This window comes from Parasteatoda tepidariorum, chromosome 1, assembly GCF_982258835.1.
Source record: "Parasteatoda tepidariorum strain Cologne lab strain chromosome 1, Ptep-v5.0, whole genome shotgun sequence".
NCBI lineage: Eukaryota > Metazoa > Arthropoda > Arachnida > Araneae > Theridiidae > Parasteatoda > Parasteatoda tepidariorum.
The window spans coordinates 90,354,385-90,374,609 of NC_141755.1; the positions used below are offsets into that span (position 1 = coordinate 90,354,385).

General features: G+C 31.8%; 2 protein-coding genes across 5 annotated transcripts; one reads left to right on the forward strand and one right to left on the reverse strand.

The window, feature by feature from the left end:
* Positions 1-366: 366 nt before the first annotated feature.
* Positions 367-16,021, reverse strand: IntS1 (integrator complex subunit 1). 4 transcript variants are annotated; one of them, XM_087168765.1, is made up of 4 exons: positions 15,772-16,015; positions 12,819-12,943; positions 9,192-9,240; positions 367-6,832 (listed from the first exon to the last, which is right to left on the reverse strand). In XM_087168765.1, exon 4 carries the CDS (start codon positions 6,822-6,824, stop codon positions 468-470), a length of 6,357 nt encoding a protein of 2,118 aa, XP_087024891.1. In that variant the 5' UTR covers positions 6,825-6,832; positions 9,192-9,240; positions 12,819-12,943; positions 15,772-16,015; the 3' UTR covers positions 367-467. The 4 variants fall into 4 exon arrangements, with proteins under 4 accessions (XP_087024891.1, XP_087024902.1, XP_087024906.1 ...); XM_087168776.1 differs by having other exon boundaries at positions 15,740-16,012; XM_087168780.1 differs by lacking the exon at positions 9,192-9,240 and having other exon boundaries at positions 15,740-16,021.
* A 123-nt stretch (positions 16,022-16,144) lies between these two features.
* lmgA (anaphase promoting complex subunit lemming A) lies at positions 16,145-16,609 on the forward strand. The gene has a single exon (XM_087168782.1). The coding sequence runs from the start codon at positions 16,233-16,235 to the stop codon at positions 16,485-16,487; it is 255 nt and encodes an 84-aa protein (XP_087024908.1). The 5' UTR covers positions 16,145-16,232; the 3' UTR covers positions 16,488-16,609.
* Positions 16,610-20,225: the final 3,616 nt, after the last annotated feature.

Consider the following 20,225-nt stretch of genomic DNA (forward strand, 5'->3'; position numbering starts at 1 on the left):
ATTATTTTGCCAATTTTGTTACAACACAGATTTGCAGATGAGTATAAGTCAAAAATTGTGCTTTTTATAATTTAAACCCTTATAACTTAAGCTATTGGTTCTCACATTCATCTTTAGTAGTTAAAAAAAAACACAAGAATTTAGAATTGCAATATACAAAGTCGTGTAAGATATTATACAAAGCAATCTAAGTAGTGCAAATATTTATCAAAATGATAGTAGAAATCCTGAACAAGGGCAATTAGTATAAATGAAATAATAAGTTCAATTAAATTTAATTTAACCTACTTGAAAGAATGATTAATGAATATTAAAGCATTTCAAAAAAAGAAGGGAAAAAAGACAACATATAAATAAATACACAACTAAAACAGCAATACTTTAATTCAACTAAAAATTTACAGCAAGAATTATTACGTAGAAGTTTCATCATGAATTCATGAAGAACAATAAATGAAACGTACAATTTATGAACCACTCTGTGCCACAAAATAAGCTATTGTTCCTTTAATTTGTGAAGCGGTATTAATATTCTTCATCATTCCAATGCAGAATGTTTTCTGCAACAGCACTGTAGCGTATTCTTGGACTAAAACAGTAAATTCCGGTAAATGTTCCAGAGCAGTCAAGACAATGTCAACATGCTCACTCTCCAAGCATTGCAGGTAATTTGAAATAAACAATAAACCACGATTCGGATTATGTTTGACGTAACGCATCACGAGGTTGAAAGCAGTCATACGAAACTGCACATTGCTGTCCTGCATTAAAGTCTTTAAATTATCAACAACATTCTCCAAGATTCCGGGTTTCTTATAGGATATGCTCTCCAATTCTTGCAAAGCAGCGGATATATCATCAGAATTTCCCTGGGACAAACGATTAGCAATTGATGGATAGTTGGATTGGGACAAGTTCGTCTGGAGCTGCAACCCAGCTATTAAATCATTGATGGAGGGTTCGGCCTTATCCTCTGGGCTAGAAGAGGTACCAGGGGTACTACGAAAGTGCATACAGGTCCCTGTAAGAATAGTTCGAAAGTTTATTAGATCTGGGTGATGGCAGGCTAAATCCAGCAATATTTCGCTGTATTGCTGAATAAATACCCGCGCTTGGACAGGCTTTGTTCCTAGGTACTGAATCAGGAAGGTAAAAAACCGGTTTAGAAGTTGCATGATTTCTTTAGGTGTTCCGTATGTTTGGAAAACTTCTATATACAAAGACAATATATTGTGCAAGTCAGAGGTGTATTCATTTTTAAAGGAGAAAGGTGGCAACAGCTCGAGAATGCTCAGATAACAGCTGAAAAGGGCAACATGGTTCTGGAAGCGGAAAAGATGGTACTCTAAGTGAACTCTTCCCCGTAACAAAGAAATCATCATGGGTAACTGCCTTAGAAGCAGTAACGGGTGAGTGCTGGCCATTTTCTTGCAGATGAATTCGATGCGTATCATCTTCGGCAGACACTGCTTGCTCGAATCTGTTCTGGCTAGAGATAACAGCAAACTGTGAGATATGATATCCAGCTTACAACTGTTACTTTTCAACTCCTGCACTCCCTCAGACAAGAAAGTAAGAGAATCTGATATCAGTATGAGAATGGATGGTATTTGGTGGTATGCTTGAAGCAACAACTCGTGTGCTAATTTGCTTCGTATTGTCCCATTTTTGATGACGTCGAGTAAGTGATGAACAGAAGCATTAATCAGTGATCTTCGATGAGCCAAGCACTTCATTAGTAGCTTCAATCTCTTTTCATAAACTGAATTATTGACACTTGAAGTTAAACTCAAAACATTAGTCTCTTCTGATATGGTTTCGGTACATTTAGATCCAGCTTCTTCCAAAATATAATCTATAACACATTTCATTTGGTCCTCTGTTAAAGCAAGAATATCTTCTTCACATCCTCGCTTATGTTTCTTCTTATATCGACCTTGCCATATCTTCGGAATGTATATGCAAGCATGCAGGAAGTCTAAAACTGAAGTTGGATCGAACTTAACGTCCAAATCACCAGAGTTCAAAATTGTGCAAATGTAATAATGCAATGTTTCCCAACTAGACTGATGAATAAGAAGAGCTAGAAGATAAGGTCTAAAAGGTACAGTTATTGCTTCTTGTTGATTGCTTATGAGAGAAAATAATAAATGGCATTGCGATTTCGGAAAAGAACTGACTATTTTGGGTTCCAGGCATTCTAGCCAATCGACAAAGAAACAAAACTTGGAACGATTGAATGTCTTAATATTAGGGCTGATAGCCATGGTTAATCGTTTTATAGTGATATTTGTCATAGCAGTCATAAGAGGTTTAGTATTAACCTTACTGATTGCATTTCTTACCAAATACTGCATGACTTCTTCCAAACGTAAGGAATCATCTGTCTCAGCTGCTTGGACAATTTTAGAAATACTTTCACTATTGTCAGGATCGAATTGCTGCACAAATAATTTCCATGGTGCAGGCTTCTTTGTTTCAGGAGGCTTATGCTTATTGTAAAATTGGGAAGCAACTGTTAGAAGAGATGAGCTGGTAGCAGATAGAATATAAATGATTTGCTGGCAAATCCATTTCAACTTCTGAGCCAATATGTTCTTGTTGATATCAACATTAGCTTGTGATGCTGTGGCTAGTCTAAAGAGCACAGAAGAATAGTATGATTTCTTATGAAGAGCTTGTAGAAAAGCCATTTTAGATTCACTTCGCAGAATTTGTTCACAAGTAAGAATAAAAACATTTATGGAACCATTATCAGAAGTTTTATCCAGGATGTCTTTAGATAAGGCTTTTTGTAAACCTTTGAACAAATCTTGTTCTTGCTTGGCACTCAATACACCACTTGATAGATTTAATCCTAAAAGCTTGACAAGAGAAATAGATATTGAATCCGGATCAATGGCTGTCGAGAGCTTAGGAGGAGCACGCTGTATGACCGGAGTTTGATTAGGGACAGCATCGCAATCATAAGACATATCAGTAGAATCATTCTCGAGTAAGAGCTTGGCAAATTTCTCCCCGCCAGATGCTCCTCTTCGATGTTGAACTTCAACTAGCTGAGACATATAAGATTTATCCACCACAGCTTCCTCAACAGAAAAGCTGTCAAATTCAACCGCCAAATCCAAAGTCTTTAAGAGTTTACTCATGCTAGAAACAGGGATTCCAAATGATTGAATAAAAAGTACCAACTGGGAAGGATCTAAGTCTTTTAACGCCGCGTCTACTAAGACACCAACTGATGATCGAATCATTCGCAATTTCAGCCAATCAGGGAGCAAAAGTGCTTCCTCAGATGTATCGACTAAAAAGGCTTTTGGTTGTTCAAAATTTTCTGGGAACCAAATTTGAAGCAAGGCATCAAAGTAAGATCTGGTACCAGTCAAGGGTGGACCATAAGTTAGCACAATTATCATAGCATGAACAACTAATATATGCATTGTAGCTGATTCACCCGAGGCCCATTGAATGAGTATCTGATCCTGTGATTCAGACCAGCAATATACTTCTTTCGAAGGTATTTTGGCAGCACTAAGATATTTGAAAAATATTTCTGAAACAGAGGCCAAAAAATTATTTCCTTGATCACTGCAAACATTTTCATTAGGTAAAATGGTATTGACGATAGTAGGCCGTTCCACAATCATCTGAGCCATATCCAATGCTAAATCTCCAAATTCTTGCAAATTATTATCAGGAGTATGAATGGCTAAGAAAGCAACATAGGATGCAATAGCTAAAGGTTCATTTTCAATTTGACATGCTTGTCTTAAAAATATGCTTATTTGAGTACGGATCACCTCAAAATGAGGTAAAAGTGGCATACTCTTTAACAACCAATTATATTCACCACATAAATTCTTCTGAACCATATCTTCATCATCAGAAGCAGGACTCTTATTAGGCTGAGTTAAAAGTAATTCCAAGCCTTTTAGAGCAAGTGTCCTGGCACTAGACTGCTGAGAGCTCAACCGTTTCATAAAATAACTAATAACTTCCACTGTGTCCTGAGGTTCACTATCAGGATCATGGAGCAACTTCTGCAGATGAAAAAGCAACTGCTCTTGCTTTTTCTTCTTTTTCATGAAGTTAATGTCTTCGTTTACATCAATCAAACCTCCATGATCACTGATCAGGAACTCGCACAAGCATTGCACTGGTAACATATTGAAAGAGCTTGCGCTTGACTCAACCAGCTCACTAAGCCAAGACATGGATTGAGTAGTTCCTTGTCGCTGAATGACATCCAGCAAAAAGTCAGGATTTCGACTACGACAAAGCAAATCACCAAGCTTCAGTTTGGAATTTAAACCTTTTAATTGATCTAGGATAACAACAGGTGGCTTTCTGGCAGGTCCGTGAGGGTCCATTGATATCAATTTAGATAACAATAGACTGTTTGATTCCGTTATAGTAACTTTAGTAGAAGCAGCAGCCAAATGAGTTTCAAATATAAGAATTTGATCTTTCTCCATTTGGCTCATTTGAAGTTCCCGGCTACGAATTTCATCTGCTTTTTCTCCCAGTGCCATTGTCGGGGGTGGGAAAACAAATTGGTTGGTTATGCACATTTCCATTAGATTCCTAAGCATAGGACATGTTTTCCAAGCCATTTCACCAAAAGTGCTAGGATTGTGGCAAATGATTATTAATAACATTGACCAACCTTTCCAATATAGCTCAGAGATTGCTAAATTAGGAGGATGATAGCCTTGAGGAAGCGTTATATTTTCCGGATGATGGTAAGCACACAAATTGAAAATGAAGTCGTATAATTCGGTGTTATCCATTTCTAACACAGGGAAATCATCAAAGAATGTCATAGCAGACCTTTTCACAAGTTGGTCAGCAAGTTCTAATGCTTCAGGTGCTGAGAGATGGTGGTCACGTGACAGACCAATAATAAGTATTCTCATTAAAGTATCCTCAAGCAGCGGTACTTCCGATGATATGTGAAACAAGAGCATTTTTTCATTTTCTGATGGCCAATTCTCTTTGTTAAAGTAGTGTTCTATGTGTTCTCGAAAGAGAAGTTTATGAATGCTTTGGTGGAACTCATTACGTCCTGGTTTGTATATTTTTGGAACAACTGAGTATAACCACCAGACTGCCTCCCTCTGAATATTAGAAACATGCATTTGGTAATTGCGAAGTGCACTCAAATCTTTCTTTTCTCCTCTAGAGCAGGCAGTGAACTGGTCCTTAACGGAAGGAGTAATTCCCAGAAATATAGCTAAAACAATCAAATCTGCAATCGATAAAAACACTCTTTCCTTCAAAGGCATTTCTAAAGTGGCAAATGATGGATCTCTACGTTCTTGAAGAAGTCCGATACAGAACAAATAAAAATTAAAATCATGCCTCACGGTACGCACAATTTCTCGCAATAACACTCGCAAGCCTCTCAAATAATCATCTCTGTTGCAAAGCAAATCCAAAAATACCTCAGCCAACACTTTAGCAGCTTGGTCGGGTGAATGCTGAAAGATAATTGAAAGCAACTGCATATTATTTGGACTTCTCGAGTTAGACAGTTCATTATAAATAGCATGTTTGAGTAAAGAGCTTAAATTTTCTGCGTGCTGACTAAGAAGTTCTTTAATGCATAGTAGATAATGGTTTATGATAGGTTTAGCTTTCATTCGGATTTTTATGAGCTGACTTATAACTTCTACATCATTTTGATTGTGTTGATTACAATTCAGACAAATAGCGTACAGTAAATCTTGAGCTGGCTTAGCTAGTTTAGGATTCTGCAACCAGAGTTCTAGTTTCTGAACAGCTGATAATCTAATTTCACTTATACCGCACGTTGATACCAAAAAACGTAGCATGTTACGAGACACCTCTGATGGCTGCCTACGAGTCAGTTGCTCCCCAACAACTTCTAGAACATGCTGAGTCAAACTTTCTTCACTATAAACATACCTAGGAAATACAGCAACACCTTCTAAGCTTTCTTGTGTCTCTAAGCTTATACTAGAGCACGATTCATCATCATCAGTAGCAATGTTTGGGGGACTAGGACAAGCCTCTGGTTTGAACAACCTTTCAGGAATTAGCATATTTTTAGGGATTGATTTTGTTTTGAATGCAGTTAATATGTTATCTACAAAACCTTTACAATAATCATGATCAACCCACATACGTTCTCCTAGAGAATCTTCGATATAAGCTTTAACGAATGCATCAGGCCAGTTACTGTCATCTTTGTGAGCAAACATCAAAATGTTAGCGGCCAATATAGATATCAAATTGTTTCCCTTTGACTTAAAATTTACATTTAAATCTTTCTTTAACAAGCTACTAAATGCTTCAATGGTTAGTTCAGTACAAAATAAAAATGGTCTCGATTTCACAAGATATTGCAGACTCAAGAATAGAAGGTTATCGACTTTAGTGCGAGAAGCCTTTAACTTCTTTGCAGCCCCACACAAAAGGGCTTCTATTCTTTCATCATCGCTGATATCTTCAGCATCTATAACCTTATTGACAAGGTCACAAGGTTCAACTTCTACAGCAATACTCTCCCATTCATCACCTTTGATAGTTTCTTTTTTACTGACAGATCCCACGCGCTTTACATGAGAAGTAGAAGCAGATGAGGCAAGCTTAGCTTTCTTGGCAGGTATCACAGATGCAGCAGAAGTTGAAGCCTCGGTTTTCCTTTCGGATGAAGCAGTTGAATGCAAAGAGGATTTGGATTTAATTTTAGTATCTTCAGCTTGGCGTGCAGCAGGTTTGGAGCCCAGAGCAATGAAATCTGAATCATGAAGAGGTTTCACCTTATTTCCTGTTCTTTTCATTTTCTTCTCTCGCTCCATCTTAAATTCTGTCAAAGATAAAAAAAATAGCTAATTTTTACATTTAGTATAAAAAACATATTTTTTCCCTAAAATATGTTAATATTTTCCGAATAATAATTTTTTTTACATTACCTACCATACATTACCTATAAAAAAAGTTACTGTAGTCACCATTACTGTCACTGTTTCAGAAAATCATCACCAAGCGTACTTCGCAAACAAGATAAAAAATATATACTTTATTTTGTCAATTTTGCAGAAATATTTAAGAAACATTCTAATATGAAAATGTTATTGAGGCAGACATTTATCTTTAAGATATTTTATGCCAAAGTCGAAATTATTATTATTTATGTTTTTTATAGCCTTATTCTGTTTTAAACGAAATTATTAACAAAAGAATATTAATTTTCTTGCAGTTGCATATTCTGATGTCTAAAGATGAGCACTGTATTTCACTTTTTTTAAAATTAGTTTTTGAGAAATTAAATAATTTAATTTTATTCTTTCACAATTTTATTAATGTAACAAAAAAAATGGCAGTTTATATGCCTTAATCTTAGATATGAATATAACAAAGAACTAGGCCCTTATTTAAATTTTAAATTAGTTTAATCTTGAATAATTAAAATTTTGATAAGTTACTATATTGTAAAGCTCTTTACAAAGAAATTCATTCGCATAATCGGGAAAAGCTAATAAGAAACTCATACTTTTTTCTGTTTTTGGAAAGTTAACATTGTTAAATAGTTTGCCTTTATTTTAAAAAAAATATTTTAGATCATTCTAACTCGATAAATATTTGTGTAAATAAATATTGAGAAGTTTTTAAAAGTCTCCATCATGTTCTTTCTTCTTACTGATCTGCCTCTAGTGTTTGACCAAATGCTAATTTCTTATTAAGATGGCACAGTTTAAAATATAAAATTCAAACCATGAAAAACAAAACTAAGGGTTTGTTACATATGTATTGAAATAAAGAAACTGGGAACATTGAATAGCACTAAGGCAAATGAAACCAGCTGGAAAAAAAACTGTGCAAACAGTCCTGCATATTTGGTGGACGTAAGTCTAAGCTTCCTAATACATTTAAAATAAGGTACACACAAAAAAAAATTAAGTATAAAAGATAAGGAATTGAATAAGACAAAGAAATTGGAAAAAGAATGGAACTCAGGTTGCAAAATAAATAAATAAATAAAAATAAACAAAAAAAATTTCATCTTATTACTTCAATGTAAGAAAATTGGTACTAACATTTTATGACAGTTAACAAAAACACTATACACAACACAAATGCATGAATAAAAAACACCACAACAAAATGTTAGATTTGAGGTTTTTCCACTAAAGTATTCAAGCATAATGGTTTTGTCCTATGATTAAATTTTCGAAAACTGATAATTATAAACTATCTGCCAACCCTAATTAAAATGCTTCAAAGACATTTTTTAGCACACTTTCAAAACAAAAATTAATTACCGTATATTCCGGCGCTTAACGCGCACCCATAATTTCTAATAACTTTTTTTAAATTTTAAGATATACTCTTCGTATAGCGCGCACGAAAATTTGGATTATACATGTGCAATATCTTGTCTAGTACCAAAAGAAAACCAGAAAGCCTTTTAGTGTGGGACATGTTTAGGTCCCACCTTACAGATAATACAAAAAAATTGTTGAAAGAATATGTGGCAGTTATCGATGTGGCAGTTATTCCGGGCGGATTGACACCATTAGTTCAGCCATTGGACGTCTGCTTAAACAAACCATTTAAAGCCAATTTAAAAAAACAGTGGAACACTTGGATGTTGGAGGGCGAGAAAACCTTTATGAAAGGAGGACATATGCGTCATGCAAGTTTGGAAACAGTGTGTGAATGGATATTAAAAACATGGGATGAAATTACGCCTGAGATGGTTAGAAAATTATTCAAAAAATGCAGCATTTCAAATAATCTGGACGGATCAGAAGATGACTGTTTATTTATGGATGAGGGTAACACAGATGATGAAGACGAAACAGATTGTGAATACGTGCCTGAAGAAATAACAGATGACGAATATAATGAACTATTTCTGTAATGACGAAAATCAATAAAGTATATAGGTAAAGGTATGTTATTTCTTTAAAATAAAAGTATTTTTCAATATTTAAATTTTTTTAATCTATAATTTTTTATGTTCGGCGTATACAGCGCACCCGTAAATTCCAATGTTATTTTTTGTATTAAAAGTGCGCGTTATACGCAGGAATATACGGTATCTGTTGACCTAATACATCCATTTAAATTTTATGGCTGATTAAAAAATAGTTTTATAAATTTTACTACACTAGAAATTTTTTTAAAAAATTGATAGAACTAAGCACCGCTCCGGTACTTACCAAATTTTATTTTGTTCAAAATTTAGACATCAGAGAAATAATTTCTAACCTAAAAAAGATAAAAATATTTCATATAATTAAAATATATAAAACATTTAATGGTTATTTCACTTTGTAACAAATTTAAAGTTGTTTTTACATTTTAGAGTACTATAAATAATACTACTACAAAACTTTCAAACATCTAGCTAAATTATGACTGAAGTGATACAGGTTAGTTTCTTAACATTTTTAACCCGAAAATATGTTTTTTCTTCGATAAAAGGTTTGTTTATTTACTAATGTTACTAATTTCAAACTGTAATAAAGGCATAAAAATTCTTGATTATATTTCAACATAATATTTCTATTTAATTTAAAAGCGATCCTAGCAGGAAAGATTTAAAAAAATAGACCTTTTACAGACATTAAGCTGCATGATTTTAACAATTATAAATAAATTTGAGTTATAAAAAAAAAACAAAGATATATAATTTTTCGCAATACAAGTCTGAATTTTTTATGAATGCACAATTTTTATACTTTGCAGTATTTGATACTGTAATAGGTATATGCTGATCCAGAGTTTATGTGAACAGACCCATTTGTATGTAATGGTAAAAAAAACTACTCATAATTAAAGGAGCCTAAATTTAACACTAAATCATGTTCTTTCAGCCAAGGTTTTTGTCAATTCCTGAAAATATGGTAATGTTTTCGATCTGCATAAAAATCATACAAACCATTTGTCTTTCAAAATGTTGCAGTTCTTACTACACAATGATAACAAGCACTAAATTTATCTATATTAAAAAACATGCAAAAAAAAAATTATTGACAATTTTTAAAGATGCATACAAATCGCCGTTACACTAGATTTAAAGACAACAATTCCTTTTATGAGCTATAATGCATCAAACATGTCAGTTTAACAGAAACAAAATGATGAAGTGCAATTTCCCTGAGTAAAAAAATCAGTATGCCAGCAGATTTATAATGGCAGAATTGTAGCCAAACTTAAAGCATACATCTTAAGCTATCAGCAGTTATAGCTTGCGTTAGATGAGAAAATTAGAATAGTTCTGAGTGTCAAAATACATTGTTGCTTTTCCATGATACAGGTATTTGATCATTTCAAATTAATGTTCAAAATTCGTCGATACGTTTTGTTTTATCACATTTTTATTCGGCAGGAAGCGAAGCGAAAAATAATAATAATTTGCCGTGATTTGAAGTTTGTCAACTTTTGTTTGGAAGTTTTGCTATTTGTGGGACTGCAGACGTGTTTTGTATAATTGCATATGCAAAATTGTTGTTATTGAATATATTGTTAATGAATTTACATAGAAAAAAGAGTGAAAAAATGGCATTCGCAAGCAAAAGTTAAAACAATGCAGATGATTTTTCAGATTATGAAGATGTGAACATATACAAAGACTAATATTTAACTTTCTTCATTTGCCCGAGATAATTTGGGATAGTAAAGTGATGGTAAATTGAATATTTTTACGCATTAGCAAATTAAAATTTCAACTTAGAACTTGTGTATTATGTTTTGTTTTAGTTTCTTGTATTTATTAATGAAATAAAAAAATATGGTGATTTTTGCACTTTTTTTTTCAAAAAAATTGGTTAGGGAATCAGTTAATACTGAACATTTTTGTGACGTGTTAACTGGTGGGAATAAATTTTAACTAATATGATCCTTCAGAGGTTTTTTTTTGTTTTGTCCAATATAGCAGAAAAGACAATGACTAAAATGTAATAATAAATCAGTAAAAAAAATTAGGCAGTAATAAAAAGCATAAGAAAAAATATCTCATCGTAAGAATAAACAAAGTCATGGACTATAATTAAACACTAGATTTGTGGCAAATTGGGTTGAAAGAAATAACTCAAATGAACTCAAGTTACACAATTAGAAATTGCAATGCAAATATAAAACTATAAGTAGAAGTATATTTTTCATAAAACACAACTTGGTTACTATTGCTTTCAAAATAATTAATAAAATAAAAATAATTATGCAAGATCAGAAAAAAATAGACTACCAACATTAAATATTTTTTATCATTACATTTTTATTATTTCTAAATCCACACATCACTAAAAATTTTAACAAACTCTTAGAGCATTTTTAGAACATTAGTGTGTGTTTTGCATGTCAATAAAAATTAATCTATGCTAAGAATGGTAGACAGAGTTATTTTAAAATGTAATGTTAAATAATATAATTATAATATAATAATGTAAATAAATTGATGCTTTTGAAAAATTAAAAGAGGATCTTTCTAGTTTTTGGCTAAATAAAATAGTGGATTTTTTAAGGCAGTGCTAATCTCGTAAAAAGGTCACATAAAAAATAAAAAAACTATAAAAAAATTACTCATTGGAGAATTAATAATAAAATTATTCCATTGGTAAAGGGAACTAACTCTGATAAGAACTGCTAGCTAAATAATGACTTTATCTAAGTGTAGGCTTAATATCAGTATACAAATATAGGGAGAAAAAAAGACAATCTTCATTAAATATACAAATAGCAGACTATTAATACGAAACAATAGGCAAACTAAAAAGAAATTTTATTTATTTAATTTTTATTGACAAACAAATACTTAAAATAAAACAAACTTTATTGCTGTTTAGGCAGAAGGGGTGCGATTGTTCTTGTTTTTCAGTGGCGCCATCTATGGCCAAGAATTCGACTTCTGCCATACCATACATCGCAACCGTTTATAGGGCGGCCCCATTCATACATCCATTTATTCATCCACAGAGCGTAATTTTGACCTGAATCAGAGAACGATCGATCTCCAATCCAGTACCCCCAGAGGTTCTGTTCCCAGGGGTACTGTTCCCGTACCCCTGGGGGTACGCATACCACACTTTGGGAAACACTGAAGTAGTGGATTATTAATTTTAAATAGAATATGAATAAAAAGGCAGTGTTTTAAAGGGATGGTGACCTATTTTTACAAAAAAAAGTGCGTCAGGCAGGGTGAGCCGCCCTTTTAGAAACACTTAGGGAGAACACTGGAAAACAAATTATTGGAAATGCAAAGCAAAACGGAATTCTAAGTTAACTTTGATATGCTTATGATGAGGAAACAAATGAAAAAAAGAGGAAAAAAACTATAAAAGGATACATATTTAGTTTTCTGAAGCAAATTTTTTAGAGTAAAATATATAAACCACAAAAATAATTAAAGTAAAGATCAATTTTCATTCAGTTTCCACTTCATAACCAATAACAAATTATTACAAAAAATTTCAAATTCATTTTTTTTTTTAAAAATAAAGAATTAGAAAATTAAAATATAACTGATAGTAAAGTTCATCATACAAATTTAAATAAAAAAAAAATAACTTTCTGTGCATGTAATGGTATTCTTTTCTTTTATTACATTCTTTTTTCTTTAAATAGTAGTTTAAATAAAAAACATAAATATTCCAGCAATGACAATTATAATAGCTAAATTAACAAAAGAACAATATAACATTTTTAATTGCTTTAACATGATGCAATTAAAAATGAGCAAACAAACAATTGTCATAAGACATAAATTATGCACAATTCAGATGATAAAATAAACAAATTATAAGTATATTACAAATAAAAATTTAGAAAAAGGAAAACAGACTTACATATGCTATCTACTAAATTGACATAACTTCATACAAAAGAAAATGTTTTGTTTGAATCAAATGTCCCCTGGACTGGTGGTTAATTTTTTACTCAGCTAACGTTTTCAATTAAATATATGTAAATCCTATAAAAGAGAGAAAAATACGAACATTAATACAGTATAAAAACAAAATTGTAAAGGATAAACACTTGAAAAAACATACAGTATCAAACTGGGTAAATCAGCCCATAAAAAGCCTTTTTATTTTTTTATTAATCTGTATAGTAATTATAGGAAACTGGTAAAAAAAAATGTAGATTCTGTTGGTTTTCTTTACTCTAGATTTTTAATCTTACAAATATTTTGACATAATGATTTTACAGTAATAATAAAGTGATAGTTTTTGAATAAATAAAAAACTATTTCTTTTCTTTAATTAGTAGGTACTTTATTTACATAGTAGTAGTTTACTACATGGTTTCAGCCCACCTAGCTTCAGTTCAAAAAATAGCAGTTTGTCTAGGAAGTAAAGGCTATCTCTTTGCTACTATATTGGTTTTGAAATTGTGGAAACTTAATGTTCACAACCCTCCTGACCGACAAACTGGCTATTCAGGGAATGCTTTACTTTTACATTGGTCTTGCACTAGACTAATCGTAAAGACATTGTTCCTGATAGCCAAGCACCATTGGTTGTTGCCACTGAGCATGTGGGTGACCACTTTGATCAACCTGCTTAGTAGCCGAAGATGTGCAGTATTTGTCCTCATTGAACCATCAAATGTTCAACTTTGCACACAGTTCATCAGAATACCAAAGTGGGGGGGTAATCCCTTCTGCAGAAGATCTAAATTGTGAAGGCATGTCTTTAAATCACACTCACGGATGTTTCCCAGACCAACTTTCATTGGACTATCAATATTTTTAAAAAGTAAAGTTGTACATTTTGTACAAATCAAATTTTTTCTTTGCAATTTCTTAGAAGAAAATAAGAGGGATGGTAATTACATTCAATAAAATAACCCACAGATTTTGTTTAAGATATAAATAAGCTTAATGGCTCTAAAAGAAATGGTACAGAAATTAAACTTCACTGTTCTCTAGGTAAGAGTATTTTTTAACCTGGAATCAATTAGAGCCCTCTATAGTGTTTTATTGGCACTTTTTATGCTAGTAATAAACTGCACAAAAGTTCGGGAAACATACAAAATGAGATGAAGAACAAAATATACAAATTATTCTATGAGTATTGATTATGCATATTAAAGTAGAGAGCATATACATAACATAATTTATATATGTGTTTGACGCCTTTTTTTCTTTAGTGTGTGTTGTAAGCAAAGCATACTATTAAATAATGAAAATAAATATTTTAATGAAAAATATTGCTTAAAGATGCAAAAGTTAACGGATTAAGAAAATAGGGTAAATATTTTTGCATTAAGTTGTTACATTCTGGTTATTTTTACAATCTTATCCTTTTTAGCTAATATTATATTAACTGTACATAATGATTATCTTATATAATTCTGTAAACTAAAAAGCTATTCTGCTCTATGGAAGAATTTGGTCTTGAACCATAAAACTCGAGTCAGATTTTACAAAACAATCAAAGCAAAAAATCAGAAGGTCAGAAAATTTTTAAAATAAAATAAAAATTTCTACAAATGACGCATATTAAAAGTATCTTTTAATTCCTTATTCTTAATAACTCCAATAATTTCATCATTCTTACAAAGTTCTATCTTTTTATAATTCTATTTTAAATTATTACACTCATGGTTATTTTAACCATCTTACTTATTTTTAGATGATATTTAATTAAAAAAAACGGATTATCATATGTAATTTTGCAAAAGTAAAATGCTGTTATGCTCTTTTTTTTCCATAACCAGGGGTCTGTCCAGACCGAATTTACTACCGTTTAGCAGTACCTTCACAAATTCAACTTAATCAAAAATGGCAGTTTCACAAAATACTTTTTCTTAAAATTTTATTTTTGTATCCCTTAAGAAACGATAAATCCATATTTTTACTATATTTCTGCGTTGATTTTTTAATATAATTTTTAATTTTTCACAAATTATGTCTGAATTTTCACAAAATAGGTATCTCTCAGAAAAACCTAGACAGACCCCTGATAACTCCAAGCAGCTGGAACAGAACAGAAGCAGAATTAGAACTAAAATGCCAATAATTTGCTAAGCTGAAACAAGGGGGATATTTCCGTATCGTGATCTGTCGCACCAACTACAATCGCCAAGGTGCAAAATAGATTTTAAACTTGCAAATATTTTTTTAAAAAAACGCGTATATGTTTGCCCGGGGGTGGCTACGAGCTTTACCTTTTGAGTTGGTCCCTTTCTGTGATGTTTTTTTTTTTAGTTTCTACTTTCTAGTACGACACTGCCTGAGTTTCCAAGACTTGGCGATCATCCTGCAACAGATCACTGTACGGAAATATCTCCGAAGCAAGTAGCTTTTAAGTAGTTTTTACTATGTTACAGTTACACTCAATATTTTTTCAATTTAAGACATTAGCATTGCAAGGCTTATAACCATATCCTTTATTTTTAATATCATAAAACAGAAAAGTAGTTCAACAGCAGTCTTATGTACATTAACACATTTATAAGACGTACGTGATTATTTATCAATAAAAATGATTTTAGCAATGATTTTTAATGTAAAAACTAATATTATGTGTCTATACGCATCATATGTGTTGCATGCATCATTTATGTATTCACTTCAAACCACCACATACATTACGCTGCTTATAAAATCATAATAAAATAACAAATTGAAAATCATCTAAAATATACGAAATAGTTAGCAGAATAATAGCAATTCCTCCAAACAAAAATAACTGAAATTGCAATAAAGAGAATTAAGCAATATTTAAAGTATGTAAACTGTCAAAACCATTCATATATTTACTATAAACAATTGATAAAACAGCATCACTTCACCCAAAATAAATTTGAGAGAATAAACTTGCTAATTCCAAGTCTTCACCCTTAGTTAGAATCAAGTTTTTAAAATTTGTGATTCTCAGAAATTATGATGACTTTTACATCAACAATTGCAAATTTAAAATTATTTATCATTAAAAAAAGCAAGTTTAAAGTCATAATTAGGAAAAATAATTTAAAATCTTCGGCAGAATCGTTGAGTGCAATGTAAATAATAACAATGAAAAAGTTAAAGGTTGATAATCTTATATATATTGTGTTTACTCAAGCAAACACTTAGCTTATAGCTTTGAAAGAATTCCGAACTTACATTGAAGATTTAATTTTTTTAAACAAGCTATAAGCTAGCTTAATGCAAAGTCCTTTCAGTAATATTATACACCAGTAGCAACATTTGGACTTGAATTTGGGTACCTAATGATTGTGAGTTGATTATTAAAGTTTACTTGAAGTGCACAATGAAAATAAAAATTAAAAACTATACAGCTGTTGCTACATGGCGATGGATTGCCAATGATGATAGTTGTGGTATATGTCGAATGCCTTTCGACGGTTGTTGCCCAGACTGTAAAATGCCTGGAGACGATTGCCCACTTGTTTGGGGCAAATGTTCACATTGTTTTCACATTCACTGCATTATGAAATGGTTAACATCTCAACAAGTTCACCAACTATGTCCTATGTGTAGGCAAGAATGGAAATTTAAAGAATAATTTGATTTTTCTTTATATTTGTGCAGTTCTTTGTGGTCATCTTTATTTACTGCTTATTCTATGTTCCTGAAAATTATTACAGCAATTGCTCGATATTGAATTATGTGTAAAATGTATTATAATCCCAAAACTAACTATATACGTTTGTGTTTAGATATGAACTGCTTATTTTACATTCATTTTTACTGGAAAAATAATAACTATAATCACATAGAATTGTTTCCTGCAATCGTATCAACATCTTTTATTCAACAAAAGACAAATGCTTTTCACCCTGTAATCACAAGTTTTTCTTTCTTTATTAAAGCTGAATATTGTAGAATAGTTATGAAAATAGCCCCAAACTTGTAAATAAATTGTGTGTTTTTATGAGTTTAGTGTTTGATTTTTTAAAATGCAAGTACTATACAGTTTTGACATACAGTTATGTATAGCTGTGAATAAAATTGAAACATTAAAATTCTTTGTATTTGTATACTCTTACAAGCATATTTCAGTCATGTAGTTTTATTTTTTGGGCACACATTTATTAAGGTACATTAGTTTGTGTATTTTTTTTTTTTTTTTTTTTGCATTTTGAAATGCATTTAAAATTTGTACTGACTGATTTTCGGACTTGTCACCCCAACTTGAACATTTGTCTCTATAATCAATGAGTACTAATTTTAATGTTGATATGTACTATTCTTAATATTTAGCAATTTATTCAAATATTTTTCAAATTTCGTATAAATGGTCCACATTTTGTTACCAACACAAACTTTATCAACTTTTTTAAGAATAAAGAATTAAAAAAATTATCCTCTTTGTATAATTTTTGCAATATAATTTTTTAGATATGTTATAGATGATGATCGAGGTATTGCTGCAGTTATTGTTCTTAATATTTCAATTTTCTATACACCTGTGCGTATTTTATATAGCGGTAACCTGTTTAAACTAGAATTATTTCTTCTCTATGCGTTAGCAAACTTGGCTTATTCGTTCTTATAATTAAAATATACACATTTAACTCCTGCTAATACCGAGATGGCTTAAAGTATTTATTTCCATAATCATTACTGTTAAATATTGTTCAATAAGATACTATTTGATTTTGAGGACTGAAGAAAAATTGCTTAACTATTTTTGATGCTTAATTCATAACTGCCAATCCTTCTGCATTTTTCAGAAGCTTTCATTTTAGCTATCTTTTTGTGTGTAGAACCTAAGATTTTCCGCAATCCGTCCGCCCCATAGGTTGTATTTTCTTTAATTCAGATGTCACTTCTCATCTTGCTTTGGCCTTGGGGAACCCGTTTGCTGTGATAAAGTGTGGCATGATGGATTTCTCCTCTCATCTGCCAATGAGAGAAGGAATTCAGCTTTTCTGCAAGAGTTCTCCCGTTATCATGTGACTTCCTGTTTACCGACACGAAAGCAAACGTTGAAAGAAAATGGTGTGTGTAAAAAAGAAATAGTACTGGATTTGCAGTAAAAATACTTATTTGTTCATTGAATTAATCTTGTTAATTTTTATATATTATGGCTAAACGAAAACTATACAAAACTAGCCTTTAAGAAGACTTGTTCTTTTGAATTTCCATTTATTTCTAGATCGTGATGTACATTCCAACAAATGTAAAAATGACTTAAGTGTCACACACAGTGGTAAGACACGTAAAATCGACAAAACACCAAAAAAAATATATTTTATTTTATTTAATAACGTCGTTGAACTGCCAACCCAATTTTTTGGATTCAAGACCACTAATGTTACACTCCATAGCCTTGTAATTTTGAACCCAATCCAGAAGAAACGGAAACTCTTGGATCAAGTATTCGTTTTCGTGGAAGTGGTAGTTACTTGCATTTGTGTTACATGGAGAGGATAGCAATGGGACTATAACCCATGATCTGTTTACCACTGACGATATTTTACATCACTGCAAGCCTTATGTGGAATTCGTATTGGCCAGCCATCGCTGGGATTCAAACCCGGTTCATTGGAAGGTGAATCCTCTATCTCCTGAGCCGTCGTGGCTCCTAAATTATTGAGAAAGCAATTATGATAGTGACAAATGCTTAATTTCTCTTCACAACAACATTTTTAGTAGGACATAATTTACCGATCAGTGCAGCCGATCATGCTTCAAAACTCTTTAAAAAGATATTTCTTGATTCTGATATTAAATGAGTAATGAGATGACTAGTGAACTGCAGAAATCAATATAAAAACACTGCATTTTGTATTGCAATTTACAGGACAAATGACTGTGATTCGAAACTCCATTTTTAATGAATCATTTAAAAAAATTCAAAGTTCTGTTTTAGCATTTACTATTATTAAAGATGGCTGTACAGGGGTTAATATTGTAAACAGTGTATTGGACAATTTCAGCAGTCTAGGCATTCCCTTTGAAAAATGTGTTTTCTGTGGTGCTGATAATGATCAGTGACAAAAATGGTTCTCTAAAGATGTACAAAATGAATTTATTATTGAATGCCCTTGTCATCTTAATTTAGCTGTGCCAAAGTCTATTTCTGCTATTAAATTTCTCCCTTGATCAAACAGTAATTTATATTTTTTACTATTTCGAATTTAGTTCTGAGAGAAGGGAAAAATTTAAATCATTTCAATTACTATGTGATGTTGAAATGCGAAAAATGTTGAAACATACCTTTACTTGGCGGCTGTCCCTTGGTCAATGCTTAGATCAAACACTTTAGCTGATCCCATGGACCAACAATTTGCATCTTTAGCTAATATTTATGATGCAGATGGCTATAAGTATAAAACAATTTCAAAAATTCTTAAAACTATTTTCACTGTACCCCACAGCAATGCTGAATGCGAAAGAGTGTTTTCTGTGACTCTTTCCTGCAAAAGAGGACTTCTGGGAACAATTCAATATCTCTAGAGGTATTGATTTGTTATGGGAACTTGGAGGACTTTGTGACCCCATTAGATTTACCGTGCACCAGTCACCATTTGATACAGGGGGTTCCTTTGACCAGCGGAATTCGAACTCCCTTTCTCACGAAAACTAGTTCAAGCCAGGCTATCCTGACCCTTTTAATTTGTAGATAGGGTGATTCCACATCAAATTAAAATGTCTGGTCGTTGTATTTAATTTATTTTTGAGGCATGGAAGGAACTGACAGAATGGAATAAAAAAAAGTAATAATTTTTTTTTTTTTTGTTTATTTGATTCAGAATTTTTTTCACAATTCCCAAACTCTTTTCGTTGTAATTTGAGACTTTAGGCTAGTGTTTTCAATTCATTTATAATTTTCATTTATGCACATCCAAAAAATCTACTGATTGCACCTTATCAACAGCAAACGATCTTGTATGAGAATATTGGGCTTCAGAAAAATTTTGGGGACCCAATAGCTAAACCAGTGAAAGTTTTCGTGATTTTATTTTTTCAGTTTTAAGGCAAATAACTATACAGATTGATCAATTGTCAATCTGTTTCCCTACGAAATTTCCTAAAAAAAATATTTACCCCATTTTAATTTAGCAATGAGCATGTATTTATGTGTTCGAAGCGATACTGTGGAATACGGTAAATATTAATTAATTTATATTTAAAACAAAAATGAAGATCGTTAAAAGCCGTTTTTAATATTCCCTTCCATACACACCCCTTTAACGGTTGAGTTAGAACGCAAGGGAAGCGGTCTCTTAACATTACAGTTAAGCATTGCACCCCTCACATTTTTATTTCATAATACGTTATAAATTTCTAAAAG

Excerpts from the sequence above, each read along its gene's own strand:
- lmgA (XM_087168782.1), top strand. The coding sequence starts at position 16,233 with ATGAAAATAAAAATTAAAAACTATACAGCTGTTGCTACATGGCGATGG.
- IntS1 (XM_087168780.1), bottom strand. The coding sequence starts at position 6,824 with ATGGAGCGAGAGAAGAAAATGAAAAGAACAGGAAATAAGGTGAAACCT.